At 60.8% G+C, this 13,181-nt stretch overlaps 1 protein-coding gene across 1 annotated transcript; it reads right to left on the bottom strand.

Annotated features, from left to right (window-relative positions):
- Window positions 1-227: 227 nt before the first annotated feature.
- On the bottom strand, window positions 228-11,755 carry SEMA3G (semaphorin 3G). Its single transcript, XM_034996570.1, has 16 exons — window positions 11,570-11,755; window positions 9,653-9,813; window positions 9,492-9,554; window positions 9,110-9,229; window positions 8,746-8,836; window positions 8,505-8,621; window positions 8,112-8,257; window positions 7,796-7,910; window positions 7,632-7,701; window positions 7,182-7,326; window positions 6,675-6,906; window positions 6,480-6,571; window positions 5,758-5,799; window positions 4,792-5,020; window positions 4,382-4,521; window positions 228-3,062 (listed from the first exon to the last, which is right to left on the bottom strand). The coding sequence occupies exons 1-16, from the start codon at window positions 11,676-11,678 to the stop codon at window positions 2,622-2,624; spliced, it is 2,313 nt and encodes a 770-aa protein (XP_034852461.1). The 5' UTR covers window positions 11,679-11,755; the 3' UTR covers window positions 228-2,621.
- Between the last annotated feature and the right edge of the window lie 1,426 nt (window positions 11,756-13,181).

The raw sequence follows: 13,181 nt of genomic DNA, 5'->3' as shown, positions 1-13,181 counted from the left end.
GCCCAAGAAGGTCAGTCTCAGAAGCCTGAGGAGCAGGAGTTTCCTAACTTAATAAGCGAACTCAGTTTCCTAGACAAAGCCCTTTGACTCCTTCCTTCCTTCCCCTCCTGCCCATCTCCCTCCCTTCTAGAGTATACCCCTTAGGGTGGCCGTCTCCTCCTGGAATGGATGGAAAGGCTCTTCCTTTCTAACTCACACAGATGGCATCAGTCAATTTAGAACAGAAATACAGAGATACAATAATGATATAATTATGTGATATAAATATTCACTCCATCGCCTTCCTTGTAGGTCTGTGTGGTAGACCACCGTGTATCCTCATCAGAGCACAGAGGTGGTCATGACAATAAAAATAACAATAGTAATTACGAGAAGCGTGCTCTGAAGACAGAGAAACCACAAGGCCGATCTCAACATATGAATATAAAAATAGAATTCACACATAGAAGCATCTCCAGGAGTTAATCACACATAGTACCACCGGGGTGGGAGTTGTGGGGAGTTGGCAGAAGCTGTCCATAATTTTCTAAGTGCAGGTATTCTTTGTTCAGGATTTTGAGCTCCTTTCTTCCATTTTCCAGAGTAACTTCCCCAGAGAACCCTGCGTAGAGTGGCCCACGCCTGGAGCGGGCCATGCCTGGGTCCGGCCTAGAGGTCCCTGAGAGCCTCGGCATTTTTCTTGTTTCGCTGGGATAGAGGGGCTGCAGTTCTGCACTCCCATTCCTGGGGCTCCGGGGATGGAGCTCTTTCTTGCCCCTCTTCCATGGCCTCTACCTCTCCCTCTGCTCCCTTCTCCAGCCCCACTCCCCACAGTCTTCCTCTCCTCTCCTTTTACCTGCGGACAACCCAGCCGCAGCAACCCCAGGCCCGAGGCTTCCCAAAGGGTTGTCAGGTCGATCTCAGTGCTTCTGGTTCATTGCCTGTGAAGTCAAAGAGGAAGGGGGGGGCCTATTTCGGATCCCAGTTCTCTGGGCATGACGGGGGACTCAGATAATATCCAAGGCAGATGCACAGTCTGGGTTTGAGTTCAATGGAGCCGGAAGCCCTGTCCTGCTTTTTAATCTGTTGTTTTTTTTTTTTCCTCCTTTCTTCACCTTGGTTGTTTTCATGGAGGGAATCTTGAACCTGATGCTCTTGTCCCCCTCCTGTTGGTTTTGTGCGTCACTAACCTGCTCATATGCAGGCTGGGAATGACTTTTCATTCAGTCCTCTTCTCCTCCCCTCTGTGCTCCCCAGCCCAAGAAACACATCACTGCTAATGGCAAAAACACCTCCCTACACACCCAGACAAAATGCATCCTGGCCACCTGAGCCTCACCCCCAAGAACCAGCAGGACTGAACTGGCTTTTGCCCTCCATTTTTTTTTTCCCTTAAAAGAGAAAAGTCTTCATAAATGAAACCATTCACCACCAACCCTTACTTAGTAGAAACCAAAGATTCCAGGGTGGGAAACATCTGGTTTTCCTTTTGGCTCCTGAGCTAATTGATGCTATCTTGGGTTCTTGAGAATGCCTGCTCTGGGGTCCCATAGCCCATCCTAGCGACTGTCACCCTTTCCCCATCCCAGAAGCCTCCCAGTCCTCTGTGGCCCCTGGCAAAGCCCTGCGCCTGGTCCTCCCACCAGCTGCAGCTTGCTCAGGGAGCTGCCACATTCCCGCCCTCCCCAGCTGTGGGCATGCTTGCATTGCCCTGTGAAAGACAGCCCCCTCCTCCTGCCCCACACTTCCCCAGCTCCCCTCTCCCCATGTCTAGTCCACAGAGAGGGGGATGACATTCTCCTAGAACCCACCCTCTCCCTGCTCATCAGCATGGAGACCCTAACGGTGGGAAGGGAGAATCCCATCAGGAGGTCTGGGCATCCTGGGGAACCTGGCCTGGCAGCTTGGGGTCTGGGGAGGCAAGTCAGGCTGTGGGACACAGCTTGGTTTATGAAGTAGGGCCTGGAGACCCAGACCATCCCCCGGGTGCCAGGGAGCTCTGACTGCCAATGCTTCTACGATTCTGTGATGGAGAAGAGGTGGTGGGCAGCAGAAGGGAGCTGGACCAAGATACCAGGGCACAACGTGGGGGGCGGTCTTGCTGTTCCACCCTCCCAGGGCCTCCATTTCCCCACCCCAAGTCACACTAGGTCCTCTTAATGGGTGCTAGCCAAGAGGCAACCTCTAGCTTCCTCTGGCTGCCTAAGGCCCCCTGCCCAGGCACCTCCTCGGACGCACCCACACACCCACTCCAAGGGTCACTCAGAATGGCCATTGTTCTGCTGGCTGGGAAAGAACCACCCAGCCCTCTCACCGCCGGGCACAACCGGAAATGTGCTCTGGGGACCATATCTGAGAACAAACAGTAGGCCCGCCGGGGTTGGCCGCAGCCAGAGGGTGCTGGCTCCAGCCTAGAACTGAGAGCACAGAGGGGCAGGGAACAGGCCTCGGACACGGGGCCCCTCCATCGGGCCCCAGCCTTTCTTGTGGGCAGCCTGGTAGAAGTATAAGGGGCAGGGACTCCCATCTCTAAGAGGCAATCGGGCATGTTGGGCCCCCTCTGCCCTAGCTGGGTGGGTGGGAGACTCTGGGGGCTGCTGGGCCACCTGGTGCATCCCGACCACCCTCTCCTCCACGCTCTTCTACGTGGCCTCCACCTCCCGGGGTGTCCGATTGCGCTCGGCCTGCACCCGGCTCTTCACCTTCTTGCCCAGCTCCAGCCCCGCCCAGCTCTTGCCCTTGGCCTGTTTGCCTCGGCTCCTGGAGGAGCACCACACGCGCTCACAGTACTCGTCCACCCGCGGCAGGTTGGCAAAGCCGATGAGCTGCAGGATGTCCTTATACCAGGCCTTGGAGGGGGTAGAGGCCAGGCCTGCCCGGGCTGGGGACTCCTCTGGCCTCGGCTCCTGAGGAAACAGACTGTTGAGTTGCGAGGCCACAATCACCTCCAGAGCCAGGCGGACCACGGTCTGGGAGAAGCCATGCTCCAGTGTCTTGCAGGTGTAGATGCCGGCGTCCAGGTGGCTGAGTCTGCGGAAGAGCAGCCCCTGCTCTGTCTGCAGGACCCGCTCATCTGTCTTTACCTGTTGGGGGCGTGGGAGGGTGTGAGGGGGGCATGGAGCGGCGCACACACACCATCAGTTTCTCTTCGCTGCCCTCATTTCCAGATTCACATCTCAGGGCCCGCTGCTGAAGCATTCCCCCCTCCCCGCTCTCTCCTGCCCAGGCTGGCCTCCTCCTCCAGACTGTGAGCCTGCAGGCAGGGTCTCACCTTCCCAGGACCCAGGACGGGGCTTGCAAAGAAGGCTTTTGGTTTCTCCCCCAGTCAGAGCTCTGGGGCACCTACCTTGGCCTTAGGGGGCCCTGCCACATAATCCCAGGGACCAGGGTGGGTAAAGGTATTTGTGGGCTTTTATTCAGGGAGGGCTATACCCATAGCCCTGGGACCAGAAGTCCCCCCCACTCTGCCCACACACACACAGCCTCCCAGTCCCTGTCTGCACTGCTCACTCCCCCCAACCAGGGGCAGGCTGGGTACCCATCACAGTGCAGGAGGCCGCAGTGCTATTCTGACCCGGCCCGGCCCTGTCTGCTCATCTGCACGTGGAGGCTGGACTCCCTGGGCGGTAAGTCCTGTGTAACCATCTTGTCACTCGCTGCCTCTGGCCTCCTGGGGGTGTCTTCTTAGTGCCTAGCCCGACAGCTGGCCCAAAGCCAGCCTCCCCCAGTTCCCAAGCTGGAAGGAGAGCCCCTCCTATGATCAACCCACTCCCTCCTCTTCCCTGTCTGTGGGAGAGGCTGGAGAATGGTTCCTCACCCCGCCCCGCCCACACCCTCCGTAGGCCCCAGCCTGAAGCCATTTCTGGGGTTGACAGAGCTTTCCGGATGGGGGAGGAGAGGGGCCTGGGCAGACAGCTGGACTCCATGGAGGAAGTGTTGAGCTAGGCAGTGGGTGTGGGTATAGGGGGGTATGTGTGTGCAAGTTTTAGTGCAAGTTAGGCGCCACCCTGGGCGGAGGAGAACCAAGAACCCCTGGGAACGAGATCCCTTCACAGATGAGCCATATGTGTAAGAATGGGGGACTTCTTGACCCGCCCAGCCCCCTTCCTCTCTTCCATTTCTGCTCCCCACCTCCCAGAGCTCAGCTCAGTGCCTGGGAGTTAGCGGGCTCCCTGTCATGGGACGCCTTGCAGCCGTATCTCGCCTGGGGGTTCCCAGAGGCAGGAGGAAGGGCACCTTCTTCCAGGCACCCCAGTGACTTAGTACGTACTTTTCTTCAGTTGCCCTGGCAGCTTCCCCCCAGAGCCCCTTCCTAGGGTTCCGGACTTGGGTTTCGGGGGGGATGTGGCATCAGGACACGTGCAGGCTCCTTGCACTGGGTCAAGGCTGGGTCCTTGCTCACCTGGTCGGGCCCCTGGCCTCCTGGCCTCTGCAAGAACCAGTGCACGGCAGCCTGGGGAGACTTGGGCAGGCACTCCAGGAAGGTGCTGTTGTGCTCCGTGCCGTAGACCGTGCTGGCCGCTGCGGGGCCTGCAGCCTCTTCTGGGGGGAGTTGGAGGGGGGCTCAGCTCAGGACTGTGGGACCCCGGGGCCCCCACCAGTGTGACAGGGACCTAGGTGTCCATCACTCTGTCCAAAGACCCTCCACCCATACACTGACGGGAACTGCGCACGTAGGAATACCGAGGGGGGACGCGTTGTTAACACGGGACCAGTCTGAGGCCACACTTCCCAGGGCTTGAGCCCAGGCCAAAGGGGCGAGGAGGGGCCTGTGGGAGCCCGGCTGGTGCCCCTGTGCCTGCCACCACTCACCTTCCTGGCTCTCGCCCAGGCACTGCAGGGCAGGGTTGCCATGCCGGATGTCCTGCCTGCGGAAGCGGCGCTTGCTGGTGCCGGGCCGGTAGCTGGTGCAGAAGGCACCATCCCAAACACAGTATGGGTCTCGGGCCAGGCAGCACTCGGCACAGGCGCTGCCGTACGTCTCACACCGGTGCAGCTGCAGCCGGGCCACGCCTAGCCTCGAGCCCACATACAGCATTTGCTGGGAGGGACACAAGCAGGGCCAACGTGAGCCTGGGCCCCATCTAGAAGCAGCTAGGCTCTTGGCCCCCTTGGGCTTCCTGGGACCGCCCCCCACTTGCAGGCAGTCTTCCAGAACCTCCTGGATGCGTCCCCGGATACCCCAAATGTTTATCACGCACCTGACACACACCAGATCCTGTGCTAGGACACGGAGGGCTTGGGGCAGACCTTTTCTCTAAGGGACTTCTCCAGGCCCTTCCTGCTGCTGACTTTTGCTCTCTACCTCAATGACCTTTATCCCGACTTGCCTCTGAGCTTAGTACACTCTGCTTTAAGCAATCCCAATACAAAAGTTGGGACTTACCCAAAGATAAACCGGGGCAGATAGGCTTGAGATTTTGCCACTTGCGAAAGGACGCAGCAGGCCTCTAAAAAGTGGCTCTCGCCTATTGGATTTAAATTCTGGATTTTGTTTTCAAGCATGAAGCTGTCTCCCCAGGGGGACTGGCCTTTGTGGATCTCCCCTTCTCTGAACACAGCCTCGCTGACTCAGGGCTCCCACTGCCCACTGGTTTCCTACATGGGCATCTCAGCTCCCCCTGGACTCTCGAGCCTCATTACAAGGCCTCATTATCAAGCAGCCCGGGGCCTGCCGCAGCACCGCTTTCCAGCAGACAGCGGCCAGTCCATCGTGTTCAAAGAGCTTCAGCTGGGGGTTAGAGGAAGGAGGAAGGGCGGGGTAGCAGCTGCTCTTACCCTTTTGACAGAGATCTCCAGCTCAGTGATGGGTGCTGGCACCTGCAGAAGGAGGAGGGTCCCAGAGAGGGGTGGGCTGGGGCCAGACCTCCCCTGCGTCCCTGCTTCAGCCTCCTCCAGCCCCAGCGTGGGAGCCACCTACCTCCCAGCCTGGGTCAGTGCACTCCCTGGCAACCAAGGCCAGACCGTCTTTCCCAGACGCTGGGTTATTAGAAAGGTCCCCTCACGCTGGCTGGCCTCCAAGGAGGAGGCTTAGCAAAAAGCACAAAGCTCCAGCGTCCCCTCCCACAGCCCTGTTCTGAGCAATGAGGCAACCGTCCCACATCAGCCATCCATGTCAGGAGCACAGCAGTCCCCCAGATACAGATGACGCCCTGCCTGGCTCTGTAGAGGGGCCCACAGAAGCCCTTAGGGACTTGGGGTCTCAGCCACCCCCTCACTGTGACTTGAGCCTGGCAGGGCTTTGTCAAGGGGTGACCACCTTGGACACCCTCCCTGGGCCCTCCAACTTTTCTCCGGGCCCCACGGCCAGACAGAGCACCATCAAGGCCCTGCAGCAGCGAGGGTCTCACTTTCTCCTCCCGCTGTCTGCGAGGTCAGTAAGAACAGGCCCACCCGCTCCTGCATTTTGATCCTGTGTCCCCTGAGCCAGGCCTAGACGCAGCAGTGGGGCTGGAGGGGCCCCTTCCCATCAGTACCTCCTCCCCGCAGCCTGTCCTCACCTTAAACACCTGGAGCTCCTCCAAGACCACCTCCTCGGACTCAGTGGAGCCCTCACCCTGGAGGGCGATGACTTTGAGCACGGAGCCTGAGTCTGGGGCAGGGGAGGGGGGGGTCAGTGGGAGAAGGAGAGCCCCGCCCCCCGACCGGCACACCTCCCCAGCCGGGCCACCCCACTCCCCACTCAGCCCACCCACCAGTCCCCAGGAAGATGACGTCGTAGGTCCCATCCTCTGCCTCCACGCGGTCCACCACGATCTGGCGCAACTGCTGGGCCAGGTGCGTTTTGACAAGCACGGGGCGGCCCAGCCGTGGCCGCACAGGCCGGAACATCAGTGGGTGCGCTCGGGCAAACTGCAGCACCTCGTCTGGGTAGTTCTTGGTGCTGCCAAAGGGTCGTCCTGGCTGTGCTGTCATCTTGCTAGGACACTGTGAGTGGCAGCAGAGGGAGGACCTGAAGCATCCTGGGACCACACGTTCCCCGCCCCAGCCTGTTTCCAGGCCTCCCTGCCCGGGCATGCCCACCTCGGAGGGGCCGCGCTGGCCGTAGCGGAGGCTCCTTAATGTGGTCAGGGCTCGGCTCCCCTCCTTACCCCACCTGGCCCCTCTGGAGCCCCAGCTCAGCCGCAAAGTTGTCCCAAGGTGGAGTCCCTTTAGTCACCGTTCAGCCCTCTCCCCTGGTCAGGCTCCAGGCAGACACTCACCACTCCAGGCCGAGGGAAGGGCACCTTGCCCCCGTAGGGTCCCCACTGGTGTTGGGGACCCTCTTGGTGTGCAAAGGGCCCCTTGAAAACCTCCCAGATATCCTCCATGTGGTACACGCAGACGGCGAATCCCTGGAACACGGCACTGTCAAGGGCGGACAGGGACAGTCAGGCCAGGGTGGCTGTCACAGGTGGGAAGGGGGCAGCCTGGCTCCATGGACAGTACAGAGGGTGGTGGTGCCTGCAGACAGCAGAGACCGGAAAACGAGGACACCCAGGCAAAGACAAAGAGAGGGAGAGAGAGAATAGAGCCTTCAAGTCCTTGAGTCAGGGACAGAGACAGGGACCCATGGTAAAGTCGGAACATAAAAGCAGAGGCTCAACAGAGGACGCTGGGGGTGCAGAGACTGGACCAGGGATGGGGATGTGAGGGGAAGCCCGTGTGCCCACCTGACTGTGCTAAACAGAGCATACACCTCGAGGGTCTTCCCTGAGCTGGGCCACAGCAGGAACACGTCCTCTGGGAGACAGAAGGCCACCGTCAATGCCCACCCCCTCACTGGCTCTGACCCCTCCGCACCCACACCCAGGCCTGGCCCTGGCCGTGCCCTTACCCAGCTGGTCAAAGTGGGTCTCGGCCCCACCAGGGCCAGGCACTGAGCACACCAGCCTGGCCTTGAGGAAAGTGCTCCATTTGTTCACCAGCACTCGCTGGCCACCTGCGTCATTCTGGGGGGTGAGGGTCAGAGTCAGCCTCGAGCTCCACGGGATGGGCCCCCCTCCTGCTCCTCCGCCCTCACCCTTGGGGGGAGAGGCATGGATGCTGGCTTCACCCCCTCGCCTCAGTTTCCCTCCTGCTGCTGGTGGGGACGGGTGTAGGAAGGGGGTGTGGTGAGGATCTGAACCCCACCGCCTCCTCACAGCTCTCACCACACAGACACGGCCCACGCGGCTGACAGTGACACGGCCTGGGCCACCATCGGGCGAGGGCACAGTTTCCGAGAAGAAGAAGTACACCTTGTCATCATTCTGGTCAGAGTTGTCAGCAATCCGGGCGGCCATCACAAACCGCGGGTCTGGGAGGTAACAGGGTGCAGCTGGTTGGGGGGGCCTCACAGGGGAGGATGGGGGTGGGGGAGAGGTGCTGAACCCAGCGGGGAGGGGAAGAGGCACAGGGACCCCACTGGAGGCTGGAATCCCAGGGAGTAGAGTGGGGCTGGGCCATCCCTCCCATCCCCACTCCAGTGCCAGGCTCTCCTGCCTCTCTGTCGGTGCCGGGGGCAGACCCCAGCCAGCCTTGCCCCTGGCAGACGCTGGGCTCACCATGTAGGAGGTTCTGGTCAGAGTCAGAACGCAAAGCTGGCCGGGAACCCCCACTCCGGAAGATCATGGCCTCGCGCCCCAGGAAGTCAGCCGTGAGGCCCGTGTACAGCTCCCCACCTGGGCGAGAAAGGGGCAGAATCAGCGGAGGAGGGCCAGGCCCCATAGCTGGCCCCAACCCTTCCCAATGACATCGGCCAGCACCCACCCTCCTCATGCCCGTCCTGGCCTGGGCATCACCCACCTACAAAGGTGCTGGCGAAGGGACTGCTGGGCTCATGCGGGCACCGCCCCCGCCCACTTTCCACACTGCTGGGCTCAAGGTGGAGCACATGCTGGGGGAGAGGGAGGAAGGGAGGGAAGGGTGTCACCTGGGAAAGCAGCCCCAGCCCACCCACCCCCCCCGGGCAGTGGCCATGGCGTGCAGCTGGAGATTGGGCGGAAGGCGCCCTCATTCAGGGCCTCGCCAACGGGGTCAGCCTGGCACAAAGATGCCTTTCAGGCCCCTGACCTCTCTGCCCCGAGCCAGGCTCAATGGGGAGTGTTCAGACAGCAGGGCGGAAATGTCACTGCCTCCCAGTCCCTCGTGGGGCCTGCCCCAGGCTCACCTCCCCGCGGTGCCCGACCGTGATGAGGGCACAGGTGGGCTGAAAGGCCCCAGTGCCACACGCCAGCAGGTGGGTCCGGTTGTGGGGCCGCAGCAGCCGTATGAAGTTAGCACACTCCACCTGGCAGGGAGGAGGGGTGCGGTGGAGGGGGTGAGGAGGTGTTTACCGTCTCCTTGGGCCCCAGGACTCAGCCCTGCTTGGCTGATCGGCTCTGGGGATCTAGGGCGGGGGTGACATTCTTCCCAGACCTTCCAGAGCCCTCAGGACCTGCTCCAAATGCCCCCAGCACAAGTACCTGGGGAGAGTGGCCACAGGCTGTCCTGGGGGTCAAGCCCAGGGTGTTGGCCAGGGCTGGGGGGCAGTCACTCCTGACAGCACTCACCAAAGGGTCTCTTCCCTTGCGAACACACGCCTCCTTCTGTCCTGGCTGCGGTGGCCACAGGACCTGAAACAGAGCCTGGCTGACTCCTGACCTCACAGCCGGTTTCCCCGTCTGGCCTCCCAGCTCTCAGACAGACCCTCCCCTCCGTCAGTCCCGCTCACCTCCCGGGGATCCAGCCACGACTGGTCTAGCCTCAGAGAGTAGATGGCATCACGGCCCCCGAGAAAAAGGCGGTCCCGGTACTCATCCAGGTACATGGCCCGAAGGTCCAGGGAGCCCCGGGGACCCAGAAAGACAGCAGAACGGTTGGTAGACAGGAGATCTAGGAGGGAGCAGGTTGGGGGTCAGGGCCTACTGCTCAGCCCACATCCCCCTGCTAAGGTCCGGTTAGCAGGAGGTGGAGGGCCCCAGCTGTGCATTCACTACCACCCCCCGACACACACACACACACTCACATCTGGAAAATGTTTCCATCCATTTGGCGTGTTGGAGGGCTTCTGGGAAATGGCTCTTGGGGGTGGGTGGGACACAGAGCTCTGAGCCCTGCTTCCTACCCCTCCATCCCTTAGTCCCTTGATCTTTCAGTTAACATCTCCTTCTCATCTGTGCCCATCTGGGCCCTCCCCAGTCCCCAGGGAAGATGGTGCCACTGGCAGAACTTATGGTAGCAACCTGGGCAAAGTGCTGGGAAGAGCCTGGAGGAAGCCTGGGTGAGTGTGAGCAGTGGGCAAGGCTGACTCCGTGGGACAGATGGACAGACATTCCCAGCAGAGGAAACACCTGACAAAGGCCCTGGGTATGGGGAAGGCCAGGTGTGGCCAGGTGGAGCCCAAGGCTCTAGTCCAGGGATGTGACTAAGGAAGACTTTCTCCTCCGTGGATACTGTCCTCCCAGGCCCCAGAGGTAGGGGTGGGGGGTGGCTGGCTGAGGATGCTTGTCCCAGGAGCTGAGGATCCCGAAATGGGTTCCTGGGGTTTGGCTAGGGGGGTGGAGGTAACAGGTGGCCAAAGGGGCAGACAGTAGGATATGGTGGGAAGGGGCGTTGGCCACCATTGGGAAAGCCAGATATCCTACACCTGCCCAAAGGATGACCCATTCAAATTGGCCAGCCCAGTCCCCACTCAATCCCCAAACTCATCAACAGCCTCTTCCAGGAAGCCCTCCATGGCTGACAGTACTTGCCAGGGGATTTGCCCTATTTAGGCTTTTTCTTATAGCCTGACTTTTGCCCCAAACCATAGCTCCCAGGACAGGACCACATCCCTCCCCACACACCCAGACCCAACTATGGACTCTCCAGAGTAGAGCCATGTCTCCCCTCTCAGACTTCCCAGAGCAGGCTGGGTCTCCCCACTTGGATTGGGGTTCCAGGGAAAGTGATCACCCCTCTGGTTTCCCCAAGAAGTGTCATGGAGTGCCCGTGTCTCAGAGACCTTCCCTGTGGACCATCCCCAGGAATTCGGAGGGGTCTGTACTAGCCCAGGTTCAAGCTGCAGAGGAAATTCCTGGGCCAGGATGGGCAAAGAGGGGAGGCTGGGATCGCCCCTGGGCTGTGAAGAGCCTCTGGGACAGAGAGGGAAGGACTAAGGCCAGCACTGTGAAATGGGATACAAGAGGCAGACAGGGAGGGGGGCGCTCGGCCGTGGGGATAGGGGCGAGGGACTCCACTGCAGGCTGCTGCCCCAAGCTCGCGAAGGCACCCAGGCTGAGTGCACACCTCTTGCAGACCTGTCCTCTCCGTCCCTCCCCATCTCTCTCTGCCCATCCCTCCTGAGGCCTCTTACAGCCTCCATGCCTCTCTCCTTTTCTCAGGTTGCCCGCCTGTGTCTCTGTCTCTCCCACCTCCACCCTTCTGGGACCTGCCCCTGCCTCCTCCCAGTTCCCGCCTCTGGCGGCAACTGGAGCACCATCTCGGGGAATGACCGTGAAGTCCTTCCCACGGGCTGTGCGGGAGTGACTGCATCCCTCCAGCTGGCAGAAGAGACTGCCCGGGGCTGGCTGGGCCCCCCAGCTGGGGATGTCACAGGGTCCCGGGCTCCCACAGACGCGCACTTGAACAGGGCGCGCACCGCCCATACCTCGGTAGGAGAGCCGTAGGCGGGGCACGCTGGGGCCAGGGCTGGGGCTGCCCCCGCGGAGCAGGAGGCCCCCCAGGAGGCAGCAGATGGCCCAGGCCGAGGGGGCCATGCTGGGGAACCAAGGGCACCACGCTGCCGGCCGAGCCGCTCTCGGTCCGCTGCTGGCCGCTGGGTGCAGTTTGGTCCGTGGCCGCCAGGCCTGACACTTATAAGGCAGGGCTCCACCCCCTGTAGGACCAGGAAGGCGGGGAGGAGGAGGAGGGAGGGAGGGAGCAGCGGGAGGCCCCCTCCCCTCCGTCATCCACCTGTGGCCTCTCTCCACCCTCACGGGCGTGGTTAATGCCTCTGTGTCACATTGGCTGGTTTCCCATTGGGGAGACTCTTTCCCGGCTGGAGTGTGGGTGGTTTACACAAAATGTCCACAGACCCAAGTCCCCAGCCTCCAACAAAATGTCACGGGGGGTCGGGGGTGGGGTGGGGGGACATAGCCCAGAAGGGAAGTCAGGGGTCAGAGATCAGAGGTTGGTGGGCTGGCTAGAGGTCTAGGTGAGCTCTCCTTTGCTCCCTGCCCTTCCATTGCCCGTGACAGAGGCCCCACGACAGAGACAAACTGACTCTGGGCCCAGATCCCTGATACCAGGAGGGTCCAGTTCCCTGAAGCACTGGCCTAGCTTCCCAGCTCCTCTGGCAGGGCCCAAGTTGCCTGGGAGGGTCATTCCAGTCCAAGGGACTCCCTGTTTTGGGTGGGGGCTTGAAGTCTGGCCACACTTCATAGATCTGGGATTGGCAAGAGATGAGCCCAGCCTCCTCCACCCAAGCCTGTCCCTGTCTGGCCTCCAGGCCCCTTCCCAGCTCACTGGGGCAGAGGACAGTATGCACTCCATGCTAAGGAACTCCCCCATTGCGCTTCGTCCCTCAGCCGTGCAGATCCACCAGAGCCCCAGGCCCAGAGTGTCACCAGGTGAGTGGATTCTTCCCAGAGTTCCCCTTTGCACACAGACCCTGTACCTACGATCCCTCCAGAGTGAGGGTGGAGAGAGCACACTCACCCCCTCCTCTGTTCCCTCCAGCCTGAGCACTGATTCAGGGGCAGGAGAGCCACGAAAGAGGGACAAGGGAGAGACGAGCCTGAAGGTTGAATAGGGGCAAGTGAGGGGACCTCCCTATGTCCCCCATTCCACAGCAGCCCCTGTTTCTGCCCCCCGTCCCCCAGCTGCCACTCCACTCCACTCCACCCCTTACTCAGAATCTGAGGCTCTAGGCACTAAGATCTCAAACTTTGGCCAGAGTAGGAGCTCCAAGGACTCTAGAAACTCCTGCAAGTTAGGGCTCCCTGATGGACCAGGCTGAACCCTTAGATGGTGGTCAAGAAACTTGGGGGCAGGGACGCCTGGGTGGCTTAGTCGTTAAGCGTCTGCCTTCGGCTCAGGTCATGATCCCAGGGTCCTGGGATCGAGCCCCACATCGGGCTCCCTGCTCTGTGGGGAGTCTGCTTCTCCCTCTCCCACTCTCCCTGCTTGTGTTCCCTCTCTCGCTGTGTCTCTCTCTGTCAAATAAGTAAATAAAATCTTAAAAAAAAAAAAAAAAAGGAAAGAAACTTGGGGGCATCAGA

This window comes from Mirounga leonina, unplaced genomic scaffold (genome assembly GCF_011800145.1).
Source record: "Mirounga leonina isolate KUSES-001 unplaced genomic scaffold, KU_Mleo_1.0 Mir_94, whole genome shotgun sequence".
Taxonomy (NCBI): domain Eukaryota; kingdom Metazoa; phylum Chordata; class Mammalia; order Carnivora; family Phocidae; genus Mirounga; species Mirounga leonina.
Note: the sequence above shows the minus strand (reverse complement) of the source record. Positions and strands in the feature narration are given on the sequence as shown.

Bases quoted from the DNA above. Each gene is read 5' to 3' on its own strand.
- SEMA3G (XM_034996570.1), bottom strand. From the start codon at position 11,678: ATGGCCCCCTCGGCCTGGGCCATCTGCTGCCTCCTGGGGGGCCTCCTG. The intron at 7,327-7,631 runs GTGGGCACACGG...CGCCCTTGACAG, and splicing joins GCTCTGTTTAGCACAGTCAG to TGCCGTGTTCCAGGGATTCG. The intron at 3,063-4,381 runs GTGAGCAAGGAC...CGCCCCCAACAG, and splicing joins GAGGCCAGGGGCCCGACCAG to GTAAAGACAGATGAGCGGGT.